The 26946-nt window shown below is 40.2% G+C and overlaps 1 protein-coding gene across 1 annotated transcript; it reads right to left on the reverse strand.

Annotated features, from left to right (window-relative positions):
- Positions 1-3168: 3168 nt before the first annotated feature.
- cyp26c1 (cytochrome P450, family 26, subfamily C, polypeptide 1) lies at positions 3169-8995 on the reverse strand. Its single transcript, XM_070841119.1, has 6 exons — positions 8789-8995; positions 7429-7653; positions 6315-6590; positions 5916-6074; positions 4958-5368; positions 3169-3513 (listed from the first exon to the last, which is right to left on the reverse strand). Exons 1-6 carry the CDS (start codon positions 8993-8995, stop codon positions 3169-3171), a joined length of 1623 nt encoding a protein of 540 aa, XP_070697220.1.
- Between the last annotated feature and the right edge of the window lie 17951 nt (positions 8996-26946).

Here is a 26946-nt window from a genome sequence, read left to right on the forward strand (position 1 = left end):
CATACAGATTGACTTTGGGTCGATGGTTTAGGAGCCAAAGAGTTGAAGGTCCAAATTGCAGAGGGTGAAAATTGATTTTGAAACTGTTTGTCCTGAATGGCAGTGACTCCCGGGGGGTAATGGCTGGAACAAGAGGTGAGCTAGGGAAGTGGTATATGAAATGACTGTGTGCTCTTTTTCACTGTTAGTTTTTGTTACAGGAGATTTATTGATGGCTCGCTGTTTGTTTTTGTTGATGGCTTTGAGATGCCAATGATTTTAGAGAACTTGCTTACAATTTGCAGGAGTCTTTTGTGGGTTTGGCTGTTTGAGCTGTGGTACCAGACTGTTGTGTGTCTATGTGTGCTGTGAGGATACATAGAAGGAAACCGACAGTTGTTGTCTCACTTGAATTTCTGGAGGAAAAGTGTTGTTTGGCTTCCTTGATGATGTTGTCTGTGTTGAGATCCCATCAGTACATTGCAGTTGATGGTGCCAAGAAATTTGAATTAGGCCATGATGGATAAGGAGTTGTTGTTGATGAGTATGGTGGTTCTGAAGAGTAGTTTGTGCTTGAAGTTAATGATAAATTCATGTGGATCATTTTAGCTGTTGATTATTGTAAATGCGTGATTAACCTATTTATGGTAGAGTGTCTCATTGTTATTCAAGATGAGACGTACATGGTTGTGTCATCTGCATACATATAGATATTAAGTGGAGTGTGAGTTGGATTGTGTACTAATGAGAGCCAATGACAGAGCATGTAGCCCTAAGGACTCCATTACTGAGGGGTAGGGGCAGGGATGAGTTATCATTCACCTTGACCCTCTTGTCTGTTTCTGAGGAAGTTGCAGATTAAAGGGGTTTCATTTGTGGTGTTTATGGAGGTGAGACCAGATGAGATGATTCCACATGTTGCTGTATGGAGTGAGAGTTTAACTGCATCACCAGATCTGTTGACTAAGTATGTCAACTGCTTAGGGTCCATTCGTGGAGTAGAGCAGGTTTTTTAGGTATGCAAGGATGATGCCTTAAATGAGTTCATGACCAAATGCCTGGGGTAAAATATATTTCATCAAACGTCACTGAGGCAGTCGACAATTTTTCAAGCTTTCCTTTTGAATCATGTCTTCCACGATGTAAACTGAATCTGCAGCATCAACCCCACCATAGAACTGGTTATGGTTATCACGGAGTCCATATCTGGCATTCATGTAGGACAAGTACAAATTAATAAAGGTGTTACTTGTTACAGTGGATGTGATGTTTGTTTATGACTTAATTCAAATAACCTGATACAGAACTAAATCATTAATACAAACACCATATCCTACATGAACATTTTGAAGTGCCTGCACATAAAATAGTATCAGGAATTATAAAAATGTTGCACAACCCAATAGGGATGTTATCAGACCATCGAATTTAGGTAAAACATATTTAAAGCAAGTAATGACAGCCAACTGTTTTTGTTCATCACTTTCTAATTTACTCTTAATATCAACTGTACAGCAGCTACATCTGATACACTCAATGAATGCATAAACAGGACAAATATATACAGACTCCTTAAAGCGGAGAAAGTGCTATCTCCTTCAACGAATCCATCCGTACATAAGATTTCACAGCGTGTCTATTAGGCTTCAAGACCAGCATCGAAACAGTCCTAAAATTAGACCAATAATTACACTTATAATAATAATAACGTTACTCTCAATATATGCTAACAATGAAAGATTTCTATGTTCTAGCAGTGAAACAAGGTTTTATGGACAGTCCTTTGCATTTCAGGTTAGTGTCTCTATTCATAATTACATATTGTTACAGAGAGTAAAAGTTCAACAGAAATGATACATCTGCATTTTAAATACAGCTTATTCATAATGCTACTTCATTTGATACACACATAATAGCACTGTTAAGGATATATATTACATTCATATTTAAAAAAAAAACAACAGTTTGAATATATTTTGACCTTGATGTTTGGGTAGTTCCTGACTGTGGGATTTATGTTTCAAAATCAAGAGCAAGTTCCATCACTAAAAGTGTTTTTGAGGAGGACATCATTAGAAAACATCACGACTAAGTTACGTGGACATAAATCCAGTCCTGTATCCAAATATTTTTCCATTGCAGATCTTTTCACTGCATTTGTTTTTAAAGTCTGTAAACCATGTCTGAAAATAATGTCAATTCTACATAGTCACTAGTGGTGAGGTCCCTGCATCTGTCTCTGGACTGAAAGAATTTTACTAGTTTCATTTGAGTGAGTTTTCAAAAAAGGCTGTCTGTGAATCTGGATATGACGTTACTAATACACATTGATAATTGATATAAAAGCTACTTAGATGTACAAAAGATAAAATCAGCAAAGCTGTTTGTCCCTGGACTTGGAGCATCATCAGAGCCAAGAAACTAGAACTAAGATGGCTTCATGAAAAGACTTTTTGGAAAAGCTTTTCTCTCCTGTTATCTACAGTAGATGTGTTGTAGGGCTTTCATTTCAGGAAAGTTAAATGCACCTGAATTCTGCTCACTAGGCACTTACTGTATGCAGGTCAAATTAGGCCTCTCCCACTGCATATGAGCCACAAAAGGTAGTGTAGAGTGCATTTCAATAAGTTAATATGCATTTACAAACTACAGGGAGGTCACAAAATATTAAATTGCTGAAGGTGAGTGGGTTTTTTTGTATCTAAACCATTCAAACTTTCACTGTTGTAATTGAAGCATAAATAGAGTTCATTCAGCTGGCAAGGCAAACCTAGATCTACTGTTTGAAAGTAAGCAAAGAAAAGTCTGTGAAGACTTACTCTTATGCACCGCACCTTCACACATTAATAACTTAAAAATGCATGTGAAAGACAGAAAAAGCTGGGGAAATGAAAAGAACATTGTACGGGGACATATCGGGCAGTTGAAAATGTAAATGCGCGACATCAGAAAGAGATTTCTTAGGTTTGGACCAAACCACTGAAGAGATGATGAAGTGCACCAAACCAGCAATGTCAGCCCCTTCTTCATGTCCATGGAAAAGAAAGGGAGCCTGAACTGCACCATTAAGCCCAGCGAGTTGGTTGTATCCCCTTTCCTGGGCATGGAGAGTTATTCCAGAAGAAGACTGAAAGGTTAAATTGCCTTTTGTGTGAGGTTTTTGGAAAGTCTTTAAGTCTGGATTTGTATCTAAAGTGGGTAGTTATATGTGAAATGCACATGCAGCCCATTTACTGGGTGTACTATTGGCACTGTCTGCATTTTCGGAAAGTTCTCAGTGGCCAAAGTCCATTTGCAAGTCCCAATCAGCTCCACAGTCAGAGTCTTTAGGATCATTTGTGCCAGTTCTTTCCCTATACAGCTCCGCACGCCACCACCAAATGGGACGTAGCTGAACCGAGCTGACCGACTCTCCTCCCGGTCTGGGCCGAACCGGTCTGGGTCAAACAGCTCCGGGCTCTGGAAGACTGCTGCGGTTTCATGGGTGTCCCGGATGCTGTACATTACGCTCCAGCCTTTGGGGATCTGGTAGCCCTGTGAGATGAGGACGAAAATCAATGCATTTAACTGAAGACAAAAAAACAAAAAAAGAAATAGTTTTTGTATTATTTGTGTATATTCCTTTAAAGTCTGTACAAACTAACTTTGTTAGACAATGTTGTTGGGGCATACATAAAATAGTAGCAGTATAATTTTTTACAGGCAATTTGAAGAGGAAAAGATGCTTTCTATAAGAGTTATGTTTGCTCAACTCATTTTTAACAACTAGATGTTTTTTTACTTGGATATCCTTTTTGCTTGTCTGGCTTTTAATTTCACTTTTCATTCATTCATTTTATTAATCCAGGCTTTAGAGAGACGTCTCTGAACGAACAGGCACAATGCTATTTTCAAGTTCGAGAGGTTTATACCCTTTGAAAGAGATGTATTAATGCCGTCATGTGCACTGCTATAGTATTCAGGGAATTCCTGCTTTTAAACTCCAATTGTCCTTTCAACATAAACGCAACAAATTGGGGGCACTCTGAGGGCAGGGAGGGGGCATTTAAAGATGAAGGATAAGGCCATGACCGGGTGGATTCTCAGCCAAGGCTTCAGAACTCTACATGCAAAGGTCTTTTGCCATTAAAGCACAGCCAGGCATGCTACACAATAAATGGACAAAAACAAAATTAAAATGAAGCATGAAGAGTTAATTGAAAAAGCCAATTCATTTTTCCTGGAATAAACCAGTTTTTAAATCAAACACAAATTCCTTCATTCATGATTATCAGACTGCTGATTCTCAACAAGAACAAGAAGCTGACAGTATCAGTACCAAACCCCTGAGAAGGACCTGCACTGTGAAGCAATTTTGACATAATGGACACGGAGGGTATTGCAGCTTCTGCATTCATCTCATGATGCACACTGTGTGCATACACAATCATTGAATAAGAAGCAGCTGTAACGAGTTGAATCCATTTTTCTGAGCATCACAAACACATATAATTGCTATTTTTACTAACAAAATTTTATCCATTTTGTCCAGTACCGTTTTGGAAGTCTAGAAGAGCTGTAAGATTGAATTATTTGAGCCCATTTATGTTGTGTGGAGCCAAGAGGAAGTTGGCAAGACAGAAGTGTCTGTTTTTTGTTATTCCAAGGAATTAAACCAGTGAAGAATAAAGAATAACTTGAACTAAAAAATCTTCCTGTCTTTAAAATAGAAAATGTCTGGTTGCTGTTTTGCAGCCTAACTTTTTACTTTGAGTTTATAACATGGTCTGTGCAAGGTCTGTTCTCTTGTAGATTTCTCCCATGTATGGGTGTTGATTGTTGGTGCCAAGGGGCTGTAGACAGAAACTTAGATTTAAATAGTTTTTAGCTGGTGAAAATATGTTATGTCCGCTGCCCATTCATCCCAGGAAAAAGAAAACCCACCCAAACCAAGGGCCTAGATATGAAAGGTGTTTTCCTGCCAGAGACTTTAACTTACATCTAATTCAAATGTCTGCAGGGCTGTCCGGTAACCACCGGAGACTGGCGGCAGGAAGCGGAGTACTTCTTTCACGACACAGTCAACATAGCGGAGCTGACTCAGCTTGTCCAGGCTCAGATATGGGATATGAGACTGGGAGTGTGGAAAACCATCACTGTGATTCTGGTGAGTCTGACAGCCTCCGTTCAGCAGGCATGTTGTCTCTGTGTGGGCAGCATCCTCCTCTTTATCCATGGTGACACTAGATGGGCTGAGGCTGCTGTGGGATTCATAGCCAAGGCCCTCCACCTCCAGCTCAATTCTGGCCCTCTCCACCACCGCTGGATGGCGAAGAAGCTGCAGAATGAGCGATGTAGAGGCGCTGGCTGTGGTGGAGTGAGCGGCAAAGATCAACTCTACTGCTGTTTCCTGCAGGGAAGATAATGGATAAATGGAATGATATGTCATCGTAATTTACTGATTTAAACTAAGTTAAACGACATTTACATTTAAAGTAAAGTGGTGATTGAACATCTGTAATCAATTACGCAGAAAAATATCATTCTACAAAAAACACTGAAAGATTCTGTATGCTTGTAGCATTGCAGAACCACTTTGGGTCACAGACAACGCTTAAATGATGTAGGAAATGCTGTCTTACAGCTATTTGATAGTAACTTTTGAAGCATTTTGTACATTTCTTCTCGCATTTACCATTTTGTAACTTTAGCATGAAGAATCAGCATCTTCACAAAGTCTAACAACCATTATGTCTTACAAAAAAACACTTTTCTCTGAGAAACCTCTAAGAAAACTCTTTTCTCATGAAAACCACAGGCTTAAATTAGACAGAATTGAACATTAAGACTTGTATGTCTGTATCTGAATGCTGTGCAGTCAGAATCCTCGGCTGGCAAAGACTCTCCTAAATGTCCCACATTAAATCTGAGTCATACTGTCTGCTTCACCACGATACCTTGAGCTCCTGGAGGCTGAGCTGATGACCGTGCTCCTTGGAACTGTACAGCATGTAGTCAAAGGCATCATGATAATCCTCCTCCACCTGCTGCCGCTCCATCTTTTCCTCAATGATTTTCTCCATGTTGGCATGCAAAATTTCTCTGGCTTTAATCCCCTGGACAGAAAACACCCCAAAATTATTAGTTTAGAGTTATTGCATATTAACAGTTGATCATTTGAGTTATAGATTAGATTTAGTGGTCTAGACCATTATTTTGGAGGAACATAAAGTTTCATATGTGATTCCAGTTCTTGTAGAAATCGACCATGAAGTGTTGGACAGGTCTAACATCACTAAAAGATTGATAAACTTGAGTTTCAACAGGTTTTCACTGCTTTCCTCATACTCTCTCACCTTGCGTAGGCCACTGAGTGGAGCATCTATGGGGAGTGAGAAGAGATTGTTCATCAGCTGCTCAAAGATTTGTGCTAGGTAAACTATCCGCTCCTCCTCCAGGTGCAGACCCAGCAGGACACTGATTGCGATCCGAAACGTCAGGGACCTGGCAGCACTGTACACGTCAATGGCGCCCGGCTCCGAGCACCACTTGGCGATTTCAGACTTGACAACATCCTGTAGCCGGGGCAGGTATGACTCCAGAGCTCCCCGACTAAACACTTTAGCCAGGATCTTGAAAGGGTTAAGAAAACAAAGAGAGGGCAGTCAGAAAAAGTTATAACCTTGTACATGATAGTCAACACCTTTCAGTCAATAGTCACTAAAGAGGAGGACAGGGTGGGGTAGGTTAGGGTAGGGTAGAGAGGTAAAGGAGAGATGTAGAGGATAAGATAGGTTAGGGTGTGGAAAATATGATAGAATACTAGAGGAGGAGAGGATCTAAGGATGTATAATGGGAGACATGACAGATTGTACAATAGAAGACAGGATACTGAATAACAGATATATTGATTGGATATATGACCGATTGTTTAAGCATTTAAACCATTCTTTAATGGTTTACTCAAATTTTAATCAACAAAGTTGAAATTGGTGTTTCCTTGATAATTTAAAATACACTTTTGTTTGTACCAACTTTGTTTCTGAGACGTCACATTTGTGCGGTGAATGCCTTAATATTACTATACCCATGAGCCTTGACTGCTGCTGCTTGCTGATATCAGTGCGAGACAGAATTTTAAAGAATTTCAAAATAATTTTAAAGGCTGTGATTGGATCTGTGATTACTGAAATGCACTTTGGGAATCATATTTGTCTTGTTTTGATGTCAACAGTTTTGAAAAACAAGGAAAGGTTCTTTCACTGTTGATCAGCTTTAGGGTTTTCTGTCCATTCAAACTTTAACATGCTCCAGCTGTCATGCAAAAACATGGTTGAGACTTTCACTAAAATAAACAGAAGGACTGAAATAAATCCTCCCTGCAAGAGCAGAAACAGCAGAGAGACACATCTGCAAAAACAGTCATGATTCTTCAGCTTTGCCTGTCGACCTACACTGATAATTTCTTACTTTTCTCTTCCTCTTGTGCAGGTCTCCAATGGAGTTGACCAGGGTGTTGGGTCCCAGGATGATGCGGGTGCTCTGGGGCCACTGGGTGCACACCAGGCTATGCTCGCCCAGCAGGATTTTGCGAATGTTTTCTGCACCCGTCACCCGGATGACAGGCTTCCCTAGGAGGTGAGTCTTAAACACGTTGCCATGCCGCTGTCTGCGCGAAATGTGGAAGTTGGAACCCTGTAGCATTGCAAGATATTTGCATTAGTCACATTTTAGGCAACAACTCAATGAGAAGTTGTCAATCAATTAATACTTAAATGGGAACTGGCACACTATAATCTAGGCGCATCATTTGAAAGTGCATCTCCAGATTTCACTCCACTGTTTAAAGGTGCACCAACTGTTTTTGGTCCAGTTTGTTTTGTTTGCTGATTAGCAAGATTTCATGTATTGGAAAGTTTCTCCATTGGAAACGAAATAAGAGTTGGTTTTTTTTTTTGTAAATTCAGTTATTTTAATTCAGACATTGCAGGGACGGGAGGAGGGGGCAGTCGGATTTGAACATTAATTTTACTTTCACATACCATTTACTTAAGTGACTAAATAGCTAGTTTCTCATGGTGGATTGATAATGGGTGTTCTTTGTGTTTTGTGGAGATGTTCAGGTGTCCACATTCTTTTGGCCATAAAATAGTTTAAAGGCTTTTTATTGTCTTCCATCTGATAGTCAGCCTCTGCTTTGATATGCAAATGTATTTGAAGTACTGCCAAATTGAGAATATGGTTATATTCAGAGGGAGACAATTAGAAGTAAAGTGGAAAATCTGGGGCGGGAGATTAAACAGCAGCAATACCCATCCCTCGTGCATTACGAGGCGCACTGACTGAGGCCCAGTGTGGAGCGGATTGATAGTTGGAGGGATAGAGAGATGAGGGGATGAGACGGTACATTCCTCACTGCTGAAGAGACAGCCAGACAGAGAGGGAGGGAGAGAGAGGTGGAAGAATTGAACAGAAAACGTCTGTTTTTGCTCCACAAGAAGGAATTACGCGCCGAGCATCAAGTCCACACATGTCGTATTAACAACAGAACTCAGCCTGCACAAGAATCTGCGGAGCATTTCAAAGATTCCCGCACGCTTCCAGATATACCATCAATAATTTGATTATCAAAACATTCTGCAGGCCTCTGGCATTTATCTCCTTTAAACTGTGAAATTAAGGGAGCGTGACGTGGGTTAGAAAACCATAAGTAATGAATGCAAATAAAAAAAACGCACACAAGCGCGCAGAGGTGTAACCTATATTTTGGAACGCTTGTAAAAAGTCGAAAACTTCAGGAGCCCAGACGTGCAAGCTCTCCCTCTCTCACCTGGAACAGCCAATGGAAAGTCTCTCCGACCAGCGGCCAGCCCATGGAGCCCTTCGGCAGCGGCAGGCTGCTCTCTTTGTCCCGGGTCAGGCTCCAGCGGAGGCTCCACAGCTGCCGGGTCAGCGCTAGCAGCAGGACCGCGGACAGCACCGAGGTGAGCGCGGTCGCCAGGGCCGACAGCACCCCAAACTGGGCCAGGGGTAACATCTCCGCCGAGCTGGTCCGCTTCCCAGCATCCACCTGTGTCTGTGCGTAAAGGCGCTTCTGTCCCGTTCAAAGCTCTGTCCGGCTTCTGTGCGTAAATCTCCTGCGTCCAGTTTGTCCCCCTCTTTCTTCTTTTTCTTCTTCTCCCCTCTAAACTCTGTCCAAATAAAAAATAACCGTGTATTAGATCAGTCCGGCTGGGTTCGCCCTCAGCTCCACCAGAAAAGGCACCCAAAGAGAGAATCTAAACTCTTCCTGAACTCATCTCTGGAGGCAGCCAAAGGCTGAGAGTTGTTATATGCTGTTATTACACCTAGTTAGACGATGATAATAACAGTGATCATACAGACTGGTCCCCAGCCTACCGATCCATTCACAAACATGCAGTGACGATGCACTTGGTTGATACAGGTTACTGCTAGAGCGATTTTTTTTCTTATCACTCTCCTCCTTTCTCATATCCTCCTGAAAACATTGGAAGATTTTAGCTTCCAATTATTTAACAATATGTTAAAGTAGACAGGCGCGCTTCCAGAGGAAATAAAAGAGTCATCAGACCGGATGGATGCGCCTGCAGTGACTGTGGAGGAGCTGTGTGAGAAACATGCTTCTCTCCCGTAAGGAAACTCCCCTTCATTCCGCTGCCGCTGCTCCTCCAACATGAGGAGTAGCTGTCAACTATTCCAAATAGTTTTACAGGTTTACATGCGCCGGCTTGTCTATTATGTTATGTGCCTTTATAGGTACAGTTCAGGGGGCTCAGCCGCCCCCCGGGCGGCTCGAAGTTTATAGGGCAATGGCAATAAATCAGGTTTTAAAAAGGCAGAAGAAGAAAGGGGAATTTGAATACAGTAAACTACAGTGAGGAGCGGATTAACAACCTGGCAAAGCAAACTAGAGGTGAGGACGCGACTTGGAAAAGAGCAGGATGGGCGCAAAAAGAAAATTAGTCACTCACTAATTTCCAAGAGCGATTCCCAAGTGGGAAGTTTCTGTCCATTACGAGAGTCAAACAGCACACTTACCTCCCAACAGCTCCGCGTCCGCAGTGAGAAAAATCCGTGCGCTTTTAAGCAAAGTTTCTTTCTCGCCCTCTCTGCCAAACCGTGAGCAGGCTGCGGGGGGTTTTATAGAAAAGGCTGCACGGCATGATCCACCTTCAGCGGATGACGTTGGTCTGAATATGTTAAAGAGGCTCGTTCATTCACCGCGCGGACCGGAGAGAGAATCAAAAAAAAAAAGGAAAAAGTTTGGAGATCAGAGGAGAGGCGCAGCGGTGCGCTCTGGGAGGGAGAGAGAGAGAGAGAGAGAGAGAGAGAGAGAGAGAGAGAGAGAGAGAGAGAGAGAGAGAGAGTGAGTATGTGTGGAAAAGCAGAAGAATAAGAAGAACAAGAAGAAGAGAGAGAGGATCACATGGCAGCGGATGGAGGAAACTCGCAGGTAGCCAATCAGCTGGGAGCCGCGCAAGAGTTTGGCGCAGCTTTGAGCCCGAGCTCAGTGTTTGAGCTCAGCTGTGGATCCCGACTGTCCGCAGCCCACTTTTAGGTTCTGGAGGTGACGGACTGAGGAAGAAACGCAAGAAAAAATATAGAGGCTCGGACTAGAATTTAGATTTTAAAATGTCAACTTTATTTTTCTTTTAATTAGATGGATGAGGATGGAGACGATATGGTGCAATCTGGATAATCTATTCCACAGAAGTTATAGATGAATTTCAACTATTTCTTTATATAAAATGATTCAAATATGAAAAGGAAAGGGCAGAGCTGATTGTTGTCTTGCTAAGCTAGAATCTCTTATCTATTAACTGAGGCTTGTTAGAAATCATTCATGAGGCGACTGAACAACAGAGAGCAGCCAAGACAGAACTTGGAAAAGTCGAACTGAATATGTAGAAGTAGGTGAAGCAGGTACGAAGAAGGTCAAAGAGCAGTTTTGGGTGTTGGTTTTTGATTCGATGTTGATCATCACAGAGGAGGAGAAATTATATTTTAACCCGAAAAATGCCTAAAACAGATGAGACAGATATTGAAGCCAAACGTTTGTCTAGAGGCCTACAGCCAGTTTGAGCGTAATATTTAATAGTTTGGGATCAATTTTCGGTGTAAAGAGGGTGTGTGCTTCCCTGACACAGCGGGCTCCGATTTTAGTCCAGCGAACCTCCAACGAAATGATTATTTCTATATTATCTGACCAAAAAGCTCCAGTTCCGGTACATCCACTCTACGAAGTGATGAAGATAAATGGTGCATATTTTCCTGAATATCAAAATAAAAAAAAAATGTTTAGTCACTTAAGTAGATTTGACTCTTTACCAGATTCAGTTAACTTTACGTTAGTTTGGTTTTGACACTTTCAGTTTGTTGCGTGGTTTTTCTCGGCTTAATAAGAACTAAGCTTTGGCAATTAAAGGTGGATTTAGTAAACTCGGACCAATCGGCGCAGCGTGCACACACACCTCCAGCTGTTATCGGTGTGTTTTCTCAGTGAGGAGCGTTTACATAGGAGCAGTGCTGATTGGAGAGTTTGTTGGGTGATTTGGTCTAAAATAACGCACAGGGGGTAAATGAGCAGGCTGATGGAAACACGGTCCCACTGTTGGCTTTCACACCTTCAATCATCAGGATGATTTGTCCGTGAGTTGAACGTGGAGTCCGCAGAAAAACACACGGATCGTGGATCTCTCCGAAGCTTTTCATCAGTTTGGCAGCATTTCATAAATGACAGAATTGAGCAGAAGTTCAACACGAAATCGGCGTGTTTAATGAATCCAGTTTACATGCGGAGAATGACCGCTCTGTTATTTCTCCTCTGCGCCGCTGCTTTTAAAAATACGCATTTTAATCTCACAAACCTCTGATAACATTCCCAGAGCGCATGTAAATTATAAGATAAAATCCAACCTGTTTATTCATTTTGTGTTATTTTTGCACCATGGTTTGTCACAAAGGAGAGAGTAAACAGATTACATCGTCTATTATTTTTTTTCTGTTTTTACACGTTTGAACCTGATAATTAAAAAAAAAAAAAGTTCCATATTATATTCACAGAGCCGTAAATCTCCGGCTGACATTTAAGAGCTGTGAGCTCCCGGGAATCCCCCAAATACACAAATCACACGTGAAAATTAATCTTAGAAAAATTGTCATAAATCTGTCATATCAGCTGTCGCACCTTTGAAGGAGGATGAGGTTTAATTCACACAGATGCTAAACGTTATCAAAATGTAAAGAAATTACCTTTGAAACTAAATCTCTCAGAAGATGAAGGAACATATTATTATTATTATTATTATTATTGTTGTTGTTGTTGTTGTTGTTATTATTATTGTTGTTGTTATCATTATTATTATTATACCATATTTTATGGTATATCCTCCTCGTTAACAACTTAATAAACAGCATTTGCAACATTAACACAAATATTATTTTTGATGTTCATTAATTTCCTGTTATTCGGCTGAGAAGAGAGTAGAATATATAATAAAATAATATTTTCATTTTTGGATATAAATGGGCTTAATCCTGCCTTTTACATGCAAACATAAAGGTGGAAAAAAACAACTCTAACTTACTGACTTGGGAAACCATCTGTAGTTTTAGTGGTAAAGTGGTTTCAACTGGAGTCCAACATGTGTTTTAGCTGCACATCTGAAATGTCTGTGATATAATGAACAGTGTAAAGTACCTCACCACATTTTGGGAACATATATAGTACTTTTTACTGCACTGCATTTATTTGACATTGTTGGTTACTTTTCAGCTTCAGATTGAATATACAAAATATAATCAACAAATTTATTATGATATATTTTTTACAACTTTATTGATCCCTTGGTGAAATTCACAAGACATCCACCCTTACATAAAGTAAAAAGTGAGTCTTTACATTGCTTTTAATTAACATTAAAGTGATGAACACGATCACTGTAGAAAGATTTTAAAAACATTTTCAGAGTCAATACAAGTGTTTTTTTCTGCTGCAGTTTTGTCCACATACTATACTTCATGTCACTGTCGACAGTTTTCCAAATCATAACATTTGTTTTTAAATTGACTTGTTTCCTATTTACTCCAGCTTGGTGTCAAAGTTAACTTAAGATTCTCAATTAAATGAAGCCTAACTCTTATTTTTTTTGTGTGTTGGACTTGATTTCCTGCCACTGTAATGTGTGAATGCAGCACTCTTTGGTAGCAGATGTGATGGGCTTCCTTAAGCAGGAACAAGGAGTAGTGGATTATCTATTTGCAGCAAGATTTTTAAAGAAATGTAATTTCATACAAATCAATTCATTAAAAAACAATTTCATTTCTGATCAGACTTTCCACATCTCATTTATCAGAATAAGGCCCAAGTTGTGATGAAGCAGAGGTTCCCTTTAGATACATACTTGACTGATCCTCTCATGGGATTCCCTGAACAACCTGATTTGCAGGAGAGCGCTGACGTCACGCTGCTCTTCCTGTCTGAAAACCTCCCTGCTGCTGTTATTAATGATCAGACGGTTGGTGATGGGAGCTGACAGGCAGGAACGCTCTGACACAAGTATGAACTGAATTTTATCACAAAGGGAGGGAGAGGAGGAGGGAGGAGGGGAGGGGGAGGGAAAAAAACACCAGGAGAGGAGGTCAGGGGTGAGATAGATGGAAAACGGTAAATGAGAGATGGAATAAAAAGAGAAAAGTGTAGGAGGCGGGTGGAGATGAAAATCCAGAGCTGCCTGTTTTACTAACTTGACTATCTTAGCTTTAGTTCTGCGTGATGGTATATATATGGTTATTTAATACTTTTAGGAGCTGGCTTTGTTCAGCTGGATTAGCTAAATAAGGCATTTTGCTAATGATTTTAATACTTAAAGTACATTAGTTAAGTTCACAACTGTTAATTGTGTGGCAAACATAAGATAAGATTAGATAAGATATGCCTGTATTAGTCGCACGATGGGGAAAAGTAGCAATAAAAGTGTAAAAGTTCTGCATTCAGAATTTTAGGTAAAAGTACAAAAGTATTAGGATCAGCATATAATTAGTAATAAAATAAAGTAATAAAAGGTAAAGTACTCATTACACAGAATGATTTTGATTTCATCATGATCATTTGATAGTAACACACACACACATATATATATATATATATATATATATACATATGATATTATTGGATTAGAATTATTGATGCATTAAAGAAATCGTTTGAAATTTAGGATCTGAGGATCTGTAAGGACCCATTGTTTCTCTGTCAAACACACTCTAGAAACACACACACACAAACACACACACACACACACACTTGCTAAGATGCATTTCCTGTCCTGTTGTCCCATCACACCATGCAGCTCTTCTGCGGACACTTAAAGGGCCAGTCCCCTAATCCTAATCCTGAGCTTTTAAAAGCTTCTGTAATGGAGATCTTCCTCCTGCGGCGCCCGGGGCTGCTGCGTTCACAACGGTTTCTTCTGCAGATCACATCTCTGGTTTCATCCTCAGACACTCTGGAGACGGCAGTGATGCCAAATAAATCACACCTGATCAATCTGACTTCAAAAGAGAAACTTATGTTGTATCAGTTAATCATGATAGGATAAAGGGAGGAGCAAACGCGAATCAATCAAGTTTACACATTTGTTGGCTTTCTTGATTTTGTCCATATTTGATGTAATTTTACTGTAATTCAACACCCTCACAATTTTTATTTGTTATACATTTTGTCTTTTGAGGACAGAATAGTGTGTGTGTGTGTGTGTGTGTGTGTGTGTGTGTGTGTGTGTGTGTGTGTGTGTGTGTGTGTGTGCTCAGGCCTGAGGGCTGATGAGTTGATAAGTTAAGCCTGGGTTTAAAACAGAGCGCTCACTGATCGTCTTGGCTCAGATGTTCAGATTTCTGTTTTCATCGCACCTGATGCTCAGCAGTGACACTCAGTCGGCTGCTGGTCAAACATTATTGGATCATTTAATGAGAACTTTGTGTAATGTTTTAACTAATGTTTTAATATTCATTTTCAAATCAAGAATAAATCATGTATGTACAAGGGACTCAAATGATCACAAGCTCCACATACATTTTTTAAAAAGAGGTTTTAACGGGGTCTGCTTTTTAAATGAAATCGTTGTTATATTTATCGTCGTTTTGTTTTAGTGCTTCTGAAAATGTGTGTTTGTTTTGGCTGAGGAGGCAAGGAGGTTCTCCTGGCATGATATTCTTAGGTGAACTCCTGTTATTAATTTTAATAATGGAAAGCAGACAGTCAGAGAGAGAACCACAGGAGAGACTGAGGGAGGCAAGCAGGAACATGTTGGATACACACACACACACACACACTCAAACAAATCCAGAGACATATGCACATATAGGTACATGCACAACCAATAACACATTTGCAAACATTGCATTTCTTGGTTTTTAATTACATTGCCTAATCTTTGCCTAAACTATTAAAGTCTGCTCCATATTTGACCTGTGAGACAGGACGGCGGAATATTTAACAAGGTTCAAAAGTTTAGAAAGTAAAGATGAGCCCACTTAAGAGAACTTCCTAAAATAATGGAAGCTGTTTGAGTTGATTAAATCTAAATGATGTTCAACGCTGATGTGCATTTTCTTGTTTATCCCTGTTTAGCTACTGTCATGTGACCTTTGACCCACCAGCTCCTGGCTGCTGCTATGAGCGCTCCAGGGCGTTACAGGTTTATTTTTATTTTAACACAGTCGCATTTGTAACTCAATAAAAAGTCATGTGATGACAATCCTTTTTTATTCCTCAAACATCTCAGACTCCTCCAGACAAGATGCACTCTCCTCACAGCAGGGTCATTCAGGTGTGTGAAGACGTCAGCCATCTTATCTGGCTGCAGATCAGCCGGCGAAGTGTGTTTGTGTGAGTGTGTGTGTGCAAAGAGTAGAAAGTGCTGTAATGTAAACACTGCATGAACTGTGGCTGCTGTATGCCCCAGGCAGCGCTGCACTGACAGTCTGAAGCCATCACTTTGATCTGGCTCCTGCTAAATACGAGTGTGTGTGTGAGTGAGTGTGTGTGTGTGTGTGTGTGTGTGTGTGTGTGTGTGTGTGTGTGTGTGTGTGTGTGTGTGTGTGTGTGACAGACAGAGAGAGAGAGAAATGTAGACTCACATGGTTTATTTTGTGTTTACAAATATATAAGTGTGTTGAGATTTTCTGAAGTTGCACTGTGCTACAGTTGAACTTTGTGCAAACATGTGTGTCTGTGTGTGTGTGTGTGTGTGTGTGTGTGTGTGTGTGTGTGTGTGTGTGTGTGTGTGTGTGTGTGTGTGTGTGTGTAATTAGCGTAGCTGCATGCCTCTCTGGGTCAGGGGTGTCTCCTCCAGTTTGATACCGACTGACAGGTACTAAACTCTACTTGAGCTTCACCTCCTGCTACCTGAGGCAAACACACACACGCATGCACACACACACACACCTTAGTATGAATATCTTCTGACAATCTCTACAAATGTCTTTTATCCATCTGAAGTAAAACATTGATCATCTTCTCTTAATTGTTGTTTTTTCTGCAATCATTCTAACAAAAGTGAAAAACTGCACAGAGAGACAATTTAACTCCACTTCTGAACTGTTGAAGACTTTGTAATAAACATGATGATGATCCGTTAAGACCTGCATAAAAGTCTTCAGATAAATAAAGAGCCAGTTTACCCAACCTGGGAACAAGATGAGTTTTTGAACCCTTGTTGTATTTGCTCTGGCAGATGCGCATGGTCCCCCAGGCAGATTTCAAGGCGAACTGGTACAAGCCGGGCCAATCACAAGCATTTATCTAACACAGGGCAGGTTTGGTGTGATACGATACACCGTTGAGGCATTCTCGTAAAGATCTTGTAAATGGTTGCGGCTAATATGGAACATTCTGTTGAATCTATCAAAATTAGACAAACTGGACGGTATATTTGCTATTTAAAAGAAAACAACAAACAACTGTACTTAAAATTTTTGTTGATAATAAAGGTGTGTTTGAATTTGGTAAATGTGTATTACGTTATGTTACATTATGCTGTGTTGCATTGCTTTTTGTCACTTTACATTACTCTGGTTGGTTGTAGGTCTGTCCATTTGCATCCAGAGGTATTTCTTGATGATCTTGTAAATCTAAATATAAAATGTAATCTCTTTGTGTATTAGTCTTGTGAAGTCTGGCCTACCTGCACTACAACCCATTGTATGTGGGTACTTATGTACTGTTATGGCGTTTACAATGAAAGGGATATTTTGCTGATTTGAAAACTTTGAATTCAACCCTGTTATTCTGTGGTGGCAGCAGGCAGCATTTGTCCACCTGTACATCAAAATTGATATTTGAATACCTCAGCAGAAACATGTTGAACAGGCATTAGCCGTGTTTTCTTCTGCAGACAGACAATACTGAAAACTATCCACAGGGACCTCTTTGGATCAGTTTGAATGCCTGAACAACAGCAACAACAACGTATTAAAAACACTTAATCATTAAGTTACACATGTTTAACTATCGTAAAGCTGAAACTGAAGTTATTGATATGATAGGTATTTAATTTGATAGATAAGATGTAGGAAGAGCTTGGAGGGTCTGAGTGCTCATAAGCCACTAATGCAACACACCTGGGATACTTCAGGAGAGTGACAGACGTGACAACTAGAAGCTTTGCTGTCCACCTTTTTTACCAATAAAACAAAATTTGAGTAAAACTGTGAATATCAACAGAGGAGTGACCAGAAAAAGCCTCAAAGTAGGACGACTACTTTCTCCACCAGCCATCACTTAGCAGACAGAGACAGGGAGTCCAGTCCTGCAGCTACAGGTGAATCCAGCCTGCACTCAGGAGGGATAAAAAGGAATCAGACTAGCTGATGAGGTTATGGGCAATATTTTCAAATAAAGTACATACAAAGTCAAGAAGAATATTAAAGGAAATTCTGTGCGTGCTGTGGTATTTGAATTAAACAGTTTTGTTGACTCTAAGTTTAAATCTAACCTCAACAAACCTGAAATCTGGTTTGGCTACAGTTACTGTAAGTAAACTGGGATTACTCGTGCATGTAAAGGGCTAATAATGTAACTTAGATGTACAAAAAGATCACCAGCGGAGGGCTATAAATAAATAAATCTGTATAACTATGAAAAAAAAACCTGTACAAAAAATTACTGTTACATATGTTCAATGCTCTCATGCATGTTGAGCACACCATTAATGTCTAGTGTCCTTTATTTTGAGCCATCAACTTTTATTAGAAACTAGCACATTAGTTGACTGAATCATCTTCCTTTCCTTCCTCAAGTTGTGTTTTTTTATCATAAGGTGTGTGAACTCGGTTTCGTCTTTGCTGCCTCAGATGGATGCTTCTATTTTCTGATTGTATCACAGCTCGGCCAAGTACAAAAGGTGAAAGGTTTAAACTAAACCTCAAATATTTGTGTAGTAAAAAAAAAAGGGGTCTGGTTTGGGCAGTGTTTATGTTCAGTTTTCATAGTTTTTTGCCCTAAAAAAGTTACAAATGGGCACCAATCAGTAGAAATGAATAATGTTTCAGTATGAATTGAAAGAGCTCCACATTTCAAAAGCTTTTTGGTCCATGACCCGCGCCGGCAGCCTGGTGGACGCAGACTTCCTGTCCTGTTAAAGAGCTGCCAGTCAGGGGAGCGGCTGTCAATTTACAACGGAAGTGGCGGTCAGATATTTTACACCGTCTTTCCTGGAAACCCAACACTCCAACGAGCAGCAGAGCAGCAGGAGGGAGGAGAGAGAAAGTTTTCACTCGTTCCCGGGAGACGAGAGAAGATGAATGAGGGAGGGAAAAAAGTGCTTGACAGGGGTGATAACGAGGTAATGTGGGTCATCGTATACATGTTTAATGTTTGATTTTATCCATCTGTCATCACGTAGATTTATTTTTTAACTGTTGGAGTCACAATTTTAGAAAAGAAATAGTATCTTGTCTTATGTAATAAGGCGTAAGTAAAGACTCTGTAGAACAACCAGGACCTGTCATCAAACACACCAGGAGACTAAAAGACCCAACTTTACAGCAGAGTTTGTAACTGCTTATGAAACAGTTTCAAATCAACCTGGCACTGTATGACCCACATAAACTAATGAGACCATCAGCATGAAGTTTTGTCATTGTGAATGCCCGATCCCCAGATTCATCATAAAATCAGATCAATCAATTTACAGGCACATCAGAGGAGCTTAAGTTTACATTTTCCCAGGAAAAGTATCTCAGTGAGTCAGACATTAGCCAGTTAAAAGGATACAGATGAGGTAGTACTCAATAGAATCTTATTTTTACAAAATATTTTGTAGTTTTGTAGCAAAGAGAAAAAAGAATTGGTAAAAGAACAAAAAAAGCAAAAAGATAAAAGGGACAGTGCGAGAGCACAGGCAAATACACCTTGGACAGTCATTCCACAGATGGAGAAAACTGAAAGGATTCAAAAACAATCCTGAAAGGGCCCTGTACGTCTGACATAGATATGTAATATGTCTATTTTATTCATGATTTTGAATTCACAAAATGGCTAAAACAAGCTAGCTAATGCTTTGGCCAATGTTACTTGAGTGTAGCAAACGTTAGCTGCATTTGTCGAGCAAAGCAAGCCAGCTCAAGATCTTTACGACACTTTATTTTGGAGAATACTACTACTTTTATTCACAGAGGGCGCCAAAATCAACACAAAAAGTAAGTTCCTGGTAGTTGCTTTCATTTTTACGTATGTGTTACTGTCTGATTTGAACTGATAGTGACCCTGTAAAGAGTCACTTTGGCCTGGGATGATGATCACCTAAAGCTGTACAAAGCTTTTCTCAAATCTCAAAACAATAAACTTGGACACACACACATGAAAAATAACTGTCCCACTTTTAATGTGGCCATAACAATGAGAAAACTGTTGAGGAGGAATTTCTGTGGTTAAAAATATTTCACAAAAGTCTTTTGACTTCACACTAACCTGTACACACACATACACACACTCATACACACTCACAAGTACCCATTGAGAGTGGTCCACCCTCTCCTCCTCCTTTCCTTCTCCTCCTCCCACCTCATCGTCTCTTTGATTCTCTCCTCCTTTCTCCTTGTCTGAGTTGCTACCTGTCATCAGCAGGTCCCTCCTGGGAGTGTGTGTGTGTGTGTGTGTGTGTGTGTGTGTGTGTGTGTGTGTGTGTGTGTGTGTGTTTGTGTGTGTGTGTGTGTGCTGATGGTGATAGTGTGTTTAACAGTGAGGATGTTTTTGTTCATTTTGTATTCTCTCACTTTTGGGTTTGGCTGTTCTCTCGTTACGGTTTGGACCTGAATATTTTCTTTCATTGTCAATTGTAGAAGAGTTATTCAGATGGTTTACTTCAGAGAAAGTACCAATATAGTAATGTAAAGATACTCCATCAGTCCTACTACTATCCTAAGTAAAACCTAACTTAAAGTATCAAGTAAAAATTCTGGCTCTGCAGTAAAATGTCTCAGGCTGTGACTGATATCTGATTCTGTGACATTTTAGACTGTTAATACTGAATCATCAGTGTTAGAGCAGCATTTTACTGTTGGAGCTGCTCCAGGTGGAGGAGACATTTCTCTAATATCTGTTTGAAGCTGAAACAGGCAAAATGATCTGATATTATTTTACAAAAACAAAAAAGTTATTTCACTGAAACAATCTGTGAAGTTTAGAGGGAAAATGTGTCTTTGGTGGAAGTGATAATGACATATCGACATGTGAAACATGACAAGGAGCCTCCATCCACACAGTTGATTCTGTAAGAGTTGACAAACCAAAAAAGTTTGGAACTGCTGGTTTAGTCTTTAACAAGGTATGTTTTTTTTTATCAACTTTTTGTGTAAAATCTAAAATCTTAACTGCAGCTGTCAAATGTATAGTATAGTGGTTGTAAAAACTACAGCATTTCCCTCTGAAATGTAGTGGAGCAGAAGTAGAAAGTAACAGTAAATATTCAAGAAAATATATTTTAAAATTGTAGTTTAAAAGTGTGACAAAAATGTGATGTCACTTCACTGAAGAACCGTCCATCCATCGTCTACACCGCTTATCCCTGAAGGAGCCAATCCCACCTGGTGTTGGGCTAGACGCAGGGTACACCCTGGTACACCCAGTCAATCACAGGGCCAACACATAGAGACAGGCAACCATTCACGATCACACTCACACCTACAGTCAATTTAGAGACACCAAGTAGCCTAAACTGCATGTCTTTGTACTGTGGGAGTGAGCCGGAGCACTCGGAAAGAACCTTCTTGCCGTGAGGCAACTGTGCTAACCACCACAGCACTGTGTTGCCCACTGAAGACCCAATGTAGGAGAAAATATATGAAATTATAACAATTTGTGTGTAGACAAGCAGCTGCAGTGATTGTCATGGCTTCTTCACAATACTACTTATCTGTCATCACATCATGATAAATCACTCCCACCATTCACGTGCTGCATTTCATCTTGCAGACGTGTGGACCTCATCTATGGGGAGGTGGAACACAGGTATTTATTGCTGGCTACACGGCATATCCTGCTATGTAACTGTATCTGGTTATTTATCTAGTTACACTATTGGGACAATGGCATCTGATAACTTGTCTTTGCATGCGAGAGGTTTTAGATGTAACTTAAAGATAAGACCCCTGTATGCAAAGTAGACAGTGCACTAACTAGTGATTCAGTATGTAACTTTATTGAAACAGTGAAACAACATTTTGTCTTGTTCTCTGTCTTGTTATTGCTATCTTACTATTCTCCCTTTATCCTTCTTGTTTTTAGATGCCAGAAAATTGGCTACTACAAATGTGATCTTACACAGGACTAATTAGTAGATGAATCAGCAATTCATGATGTTTGCGTTGCTATAAAATGTGAGTAGTTTTCCAGAGAGAAATGCAGAATCTCAGATTTTAAGACAGAGGGAGAAAAAAGGTGAGTAAGGTGAGGCACGCTGGGTTTGACCCTCGGGGCAGCCCCGGGGTGAGGGGTAACACCCCGACTACCGGTGGTCCACTTCCTTATCTTTCAGGGGGAGCGCCCCGCCGGGCTGGCAGGCCGGGTATCGGGTTCGGGCCGGGGCGAGGGGTCATGACCTCAGCCGGGAACAAGGGCTTCTGTTCTGCTCCGCTTGAGCTTGTAAAAGAGACGCCTGTTTTCAGAGCGGAGACAAGGCAGCGAGTCCAGCGTTTCACACACAGCGAAAGTCTTTATATGATGACAGTAAAATCAAAAGGTTAACATCCTTAACAGATCTAACATAAATATGTATCTCACAACTATTTTTTTGTATTTATTACAAATATAAGATACTTACAGGACATCTGACCATTATCCAAATAATTCCACCAGTTTAGTTGAGGTAATTTTCAGTATCCTGTAAAAATCCACTGTCTGAAATTTAAGGCCGAAGTAAGTAGGCCTAATCCATTACAGAGTGAATTTAATCTGCTTTAAATTTAGTGGAAGTTACACTGTTATGTCCTGTCCTGCTGTGGGAACAATTTGGAAAACCCAGTCTTTCGACTGACTTTATTTATTTTGGTCAGTGGGTTTGAGTGTCATCAGCCCATTAACTGGCCGTTATCACTTGTAATTGGAAGCATAGATATGAGGTAGTATGGCCTTATTCTACCTCTTAATTGGCACAGTAGGTCGTTATTATCTAGATGAGCTGGAACAACCCATACTTAAGCAGTGATGCCTCTTGGCCATGGTAATTACGTCAGGAGCAAAGGTGGTATAAAAGTTGTTTAAAGAGTGATAGCACTGGGCAGACGGGTGGTCCCAACACAAGACTTTCACCCAGGAATCTGCTCTTCGTGTCCTGTTTGAAACCAAAGTCAATGTTGAGTTATTTTACTGATGTAAATTACATCATGTAAATAATGTAACTTCACTTCCAACAGTACCAAAGTTAATTTAACCCAAACCAGCCCAACCTTTTTTCTAAACCTAACCAAGTAGTTTTGGTACATAAACCTGATCAAACTGCAATGGTTTTCATGTTAACCACATGTTAATTATTGTTACCATGACACTGAAGGTCTGATAACCCTGTCGCTGCGGACGTATTGATAATACTATATGATAATAAACCAAATGGCTGACTGGTGCGTGCAGTCGGCACGTCTGAAGTATTCTAATGTTGGTGATAACAACAGATAACGAGCCATTTAGTGGGCTGAAAATATCTGATGCAGTGTTTGATCATGGTATGATCATATTTGCTTTTGTTGCACTTTCATGGACTGCAGATAACACTCCTACATCCAGTGTATTAGTTTATAGTGTCCTTCCTCTTTTCATTTGGTCACACTATCTGGTTCCACTTTGCATTTGATTCCTAATTGGCAAAGTTTGTTACGTTTCAAGGCTACTGAATCTTTCGTCTATCTTTGTTCTTTTTATTAGCGGTGGAAGAAACATTCAGGTAATGTTGGCAGACTTCTTATCTTCAGCCAGTCGTGACCTAAGTTGTGTCGATGTCTGCTGGGAGAAGGGACACCTCTGCCACCAAACACATGGAGTGTCACTAAACCTCTGCTGTGGCCTCAGGGCTGACATACCTGACAGAGGGAAATGACCACTCTACTGCCTACCTACCTGTGTGTGTGTGTAGGAAGTAGCATTCTTTGTTTATTCTGATGAGGGAGTAAACAAAGGAGGAGGAAGTGCCCTTTATGTGAGGGAAGAGTGTCCATCCAGCCCTGCAGTGCACACACAGCAACACCACCTGTTACACAAACACACAGCTTTGGTTGAGAAGAGGTGTCCTCAGGCTACCATTACAGATCACATACACACACTATGACTGCTGAATTGACTCTAATCAGTACTTAGTTGGAACAGCTAAGGTGTGTGTGAGGTTTACGAGCTGAGATGACGTTCACAGTAAACCACAGGGTAAGTATTTTCCCCTGTGGTTTGAATTTGGTGCAAATAAAGTGTGTGTCAAACTGTGTGTGTATGTGTGTTTTTCCCAAGAAAGATGCACAGTTGTGTTAAAAGTGACACATTTTTAAGAGGACAAACTTTGTAAAACTGTTGTGAGAGTCAAGAGTTCAGTTACAATGACACTACAATCTTTCTCCATCAAATTTCAGTCTGAGGGAATAACATCCAACTGTGTCTTTGGGGCAACCATGACTCAGAAGGCAAGGAGTGGTAAGTAAATAGGACCCATATATGTAAACCCCACATTGGCCTTCAAAGTGATCGCCATATTGGACCAAGCAAAGAAAATGTTCTGATCCACTCTCTATACATGTGACTGGCAGTAATTCAAGAATTCATTATTTGCCACACGCCAATAAATGAAAGTGAATATTTCCACTCCACAATTATAAACCAAGGAATTAAGTCCAAATCCATGCCTGAAATTATGACAATTAATTATTTTCCACTGAGTAATTCAAGTTATTGAGTTCACGTGAGCTTAACCTTGATACACACGGTTCTCTTGAGCATCTAGCAGCGATTATAGTGTAACTATTGAGATTCTAAGTAACTGGAAACAGCTTTTTTGAATGTACATGTACAAACACTTGAATGTAAAAATGACTGTCAAGAAATGTAAATATAATTGTGCTTTTTATCCACATAAAATACAACTCCCCTGTTTAATTGTATTAATTTACAGGCCATTCTTGCTCAGTTCAACATAGCAGCAACTTTTATCAATCACAGCAACAGGATGAAGCTATTAATGTAGTATCTTGGTATATACTGTATATCTCTAGGGTTAGCACTGTCACCTACAGCAAGAAGCTCCTGGGTTTGAACTTGCTGGCCAGCTCTGTCCTCTCTGTGTCTGCGTGGGTGTCCTCTGGGTGCTCTGGTTTCCTCCCACTGCCCCATGCATGTAAACTGGAGACTGTAAATTACCTGTGGGTGTGAATGGTTGTCTGTCTGCCCTCCCCCTGCCTCACACCCAGTGTGAGCTAATTGCATATAGATAAGGCATGGATGGATGTTTCCTTGGTGTTCATCAGTGTGTCTCACTGTGTTCCCTCCTCTATTGATTAGTTTACATATTTTGGTTAAAAATGAGAGGTGGGGTTGATCGAGAAGCGGCATGCTCCGCAGAGAAACAAACTCTTGCTTCCACACACAAGAGACATTGTATTTGAGAAAAGTTTAAAGAAACAGCAAAAGAAATGTAAACAAGTTCTCTTGATCAACTTAACTCACCTCCTGTAATTGGCAGTATGTGTAAATGACTCTGACAGGATACTGGATTAAAGTGAGGGCAATCACTAGAGGGCAGGCACATATCCACAATTTATTTGCCACTGCAATAATCTGCATTTGTTTTGGCCTTCCAGTTGTTAAATCATCACTTTCTGGACAAACACGTCACACAAACAACAATTGTGGTTTTGTGTGTGTGTGTGTGTGTGTGTGTGTGTGTGTGTGTGTGTGTGTGTCTGTGTGTGTTGGAGGTAGTGATGGACGAAGTGTGACTCTGTCGTCTAAACATGTGTGAAACTGTTTGCAGTCACATCTCAGTCCACCATCTGCTTCATCTTCCAGCATCTGTTCAACCTGCTGCAGGTAAACACTGATTACCACAGCGCTCCGGGACATTGGGCAAGAGACACCGAAAAACCCAGAGAAAGAAACAGAGAGAGAGAGAGAGAGAGTGATAGAAGGCAGAGCAAGGCATAAAAGGACACAAGTGAGGCAAGGAGGAAGGAATGAAGGCATTTGTATTTCCACGTGCTCTCCGAGGAATGCAGGAATTTGCAGTTGCCTCCTGTAAATCAGAGTGTACTCTGAGGTGCCTCAGCATCAGGCTAATAGGGGAATAAAGTCAGCTGAGTAGTTAATCTACAGTGCAAAAACACCTTGAAACTCTACTGAAATGACCAAAATAAGCAATGCTTTCTGAATCTGACATTACTGTGCACATATTAAAAAGACATAAGGTTTATCTCATGACTTAGTTGCATGTTTAAACATTTTTATGACCTTTAATCATAAATACAACCTGTATTGTTATTATTATAATTAGAGTGCCTGTTGTAACTATTGCATTGCTGCACTGAGTTGTGAATTTTATGATCGCCTGTACTGGGTGATCGTCTATACTGACAGAGGGTTGTCTGCTTTGCTTCACCTACTCAACCCCCTCTGGAGACTCAACTGGATTTAGCCACTTCAGTTTCTCTCTCTGTCTCTCTCTCAGCAGTGTGTCCTCCCCCCTCTCCTCCCTAATCCATTTATCATTTACAGTAGGAAGCAACCTGCCAACAGTGAGTTATCTGTGCTCCTCCCCCAACCAGCACACGCACACGCACACACACACACACACACCCTCAGTTCCCTCATCCCAATCCAAACCGCCAGTGCTGGAAAGTAAGTAAATTTACTTGAGAACTGTATTGAAGTGTAGTTTTTAATATTATATAATATATTATATTTTCTGTTTCTACTTAGACTTAATTTCAGAGGGAAATATTTTACATTCTACTCCACTACATTTACCATAACAGCTTCAGTCATTAGTTACTTTGCAGATTAATATTTTACATAAAAAAAAGCCACATGATAAATCTATAAAATACAAAGTATTGATAGCTAAAGATTGACAATTTCCTACTTTTTTGGCTGGGTGTCACCTTTCAGCTGTCTATGAGTTCTCGGTCAGCAGTTCCACCAAAGTTTCCCCCCTGAGCTTCTTTCATGGCTTTTTATTTTGAAGTAAAATGAAGGAATTTACAGTGTTTTATTAAAGCCATAGTTTTATAACAAGTCATTATGACTACCATTGTGACGACCAGCACTGCCTGACCAGACAAAGGTTTTAGCTAGCAACTGAAACAGAGAGAGAAATTACAGCTATCAGACTCCTCTTTTTAATAAATGTTTGATTGTGAAATTCCTAACATTAACATGAAAGAAATACAATTTTGTGTCTTACACAAAATTGAAGAGAAATGAGCATGACTTCACATCAAATA

This window comes from Pempheris klunzingeri, chromosome 12 (genome assembly GCF_042242105.1).
Source record: "Pempheris klunzingeri isolate RE-2024b chromosome 12, fPemKlu1.hap1, whole genome shotgun sequence".
Classification (NCBI taxonomy): domain Eukaryota; kingdom Metazoa; phylum Chordata; class Actinopteri; order Acropomatiformes; family Pempheridae; genus Pempheris; species Pempheris klunzingeri.

Bases quoted from the DNA above. Each gene is read 5' to 3' on its own strand.
- cyp26c1 (XM_070841119.1), bottom strand. From the start codon at position 8,995: ATGTTACCCCTGGCCCAGTTTGGGGTGCTGTCGGCCCTGGCGACCGCG. The intron at 6,075-6,314 runs GTGAGAGAGTAT...TTTTCTGTCCAG, and splicing joins CACTCAGTGGCCTACGCAAG to GGGATTAAAGCCAGAGAAAT. The intron at 5,369-5,915 runs GTATCGTGGTGA...TCTTCCCTGCAG, and splicing joins TCAGCCTCCAGGAGCTCAAG to GAAACAGCAGTAGAGTTGAT.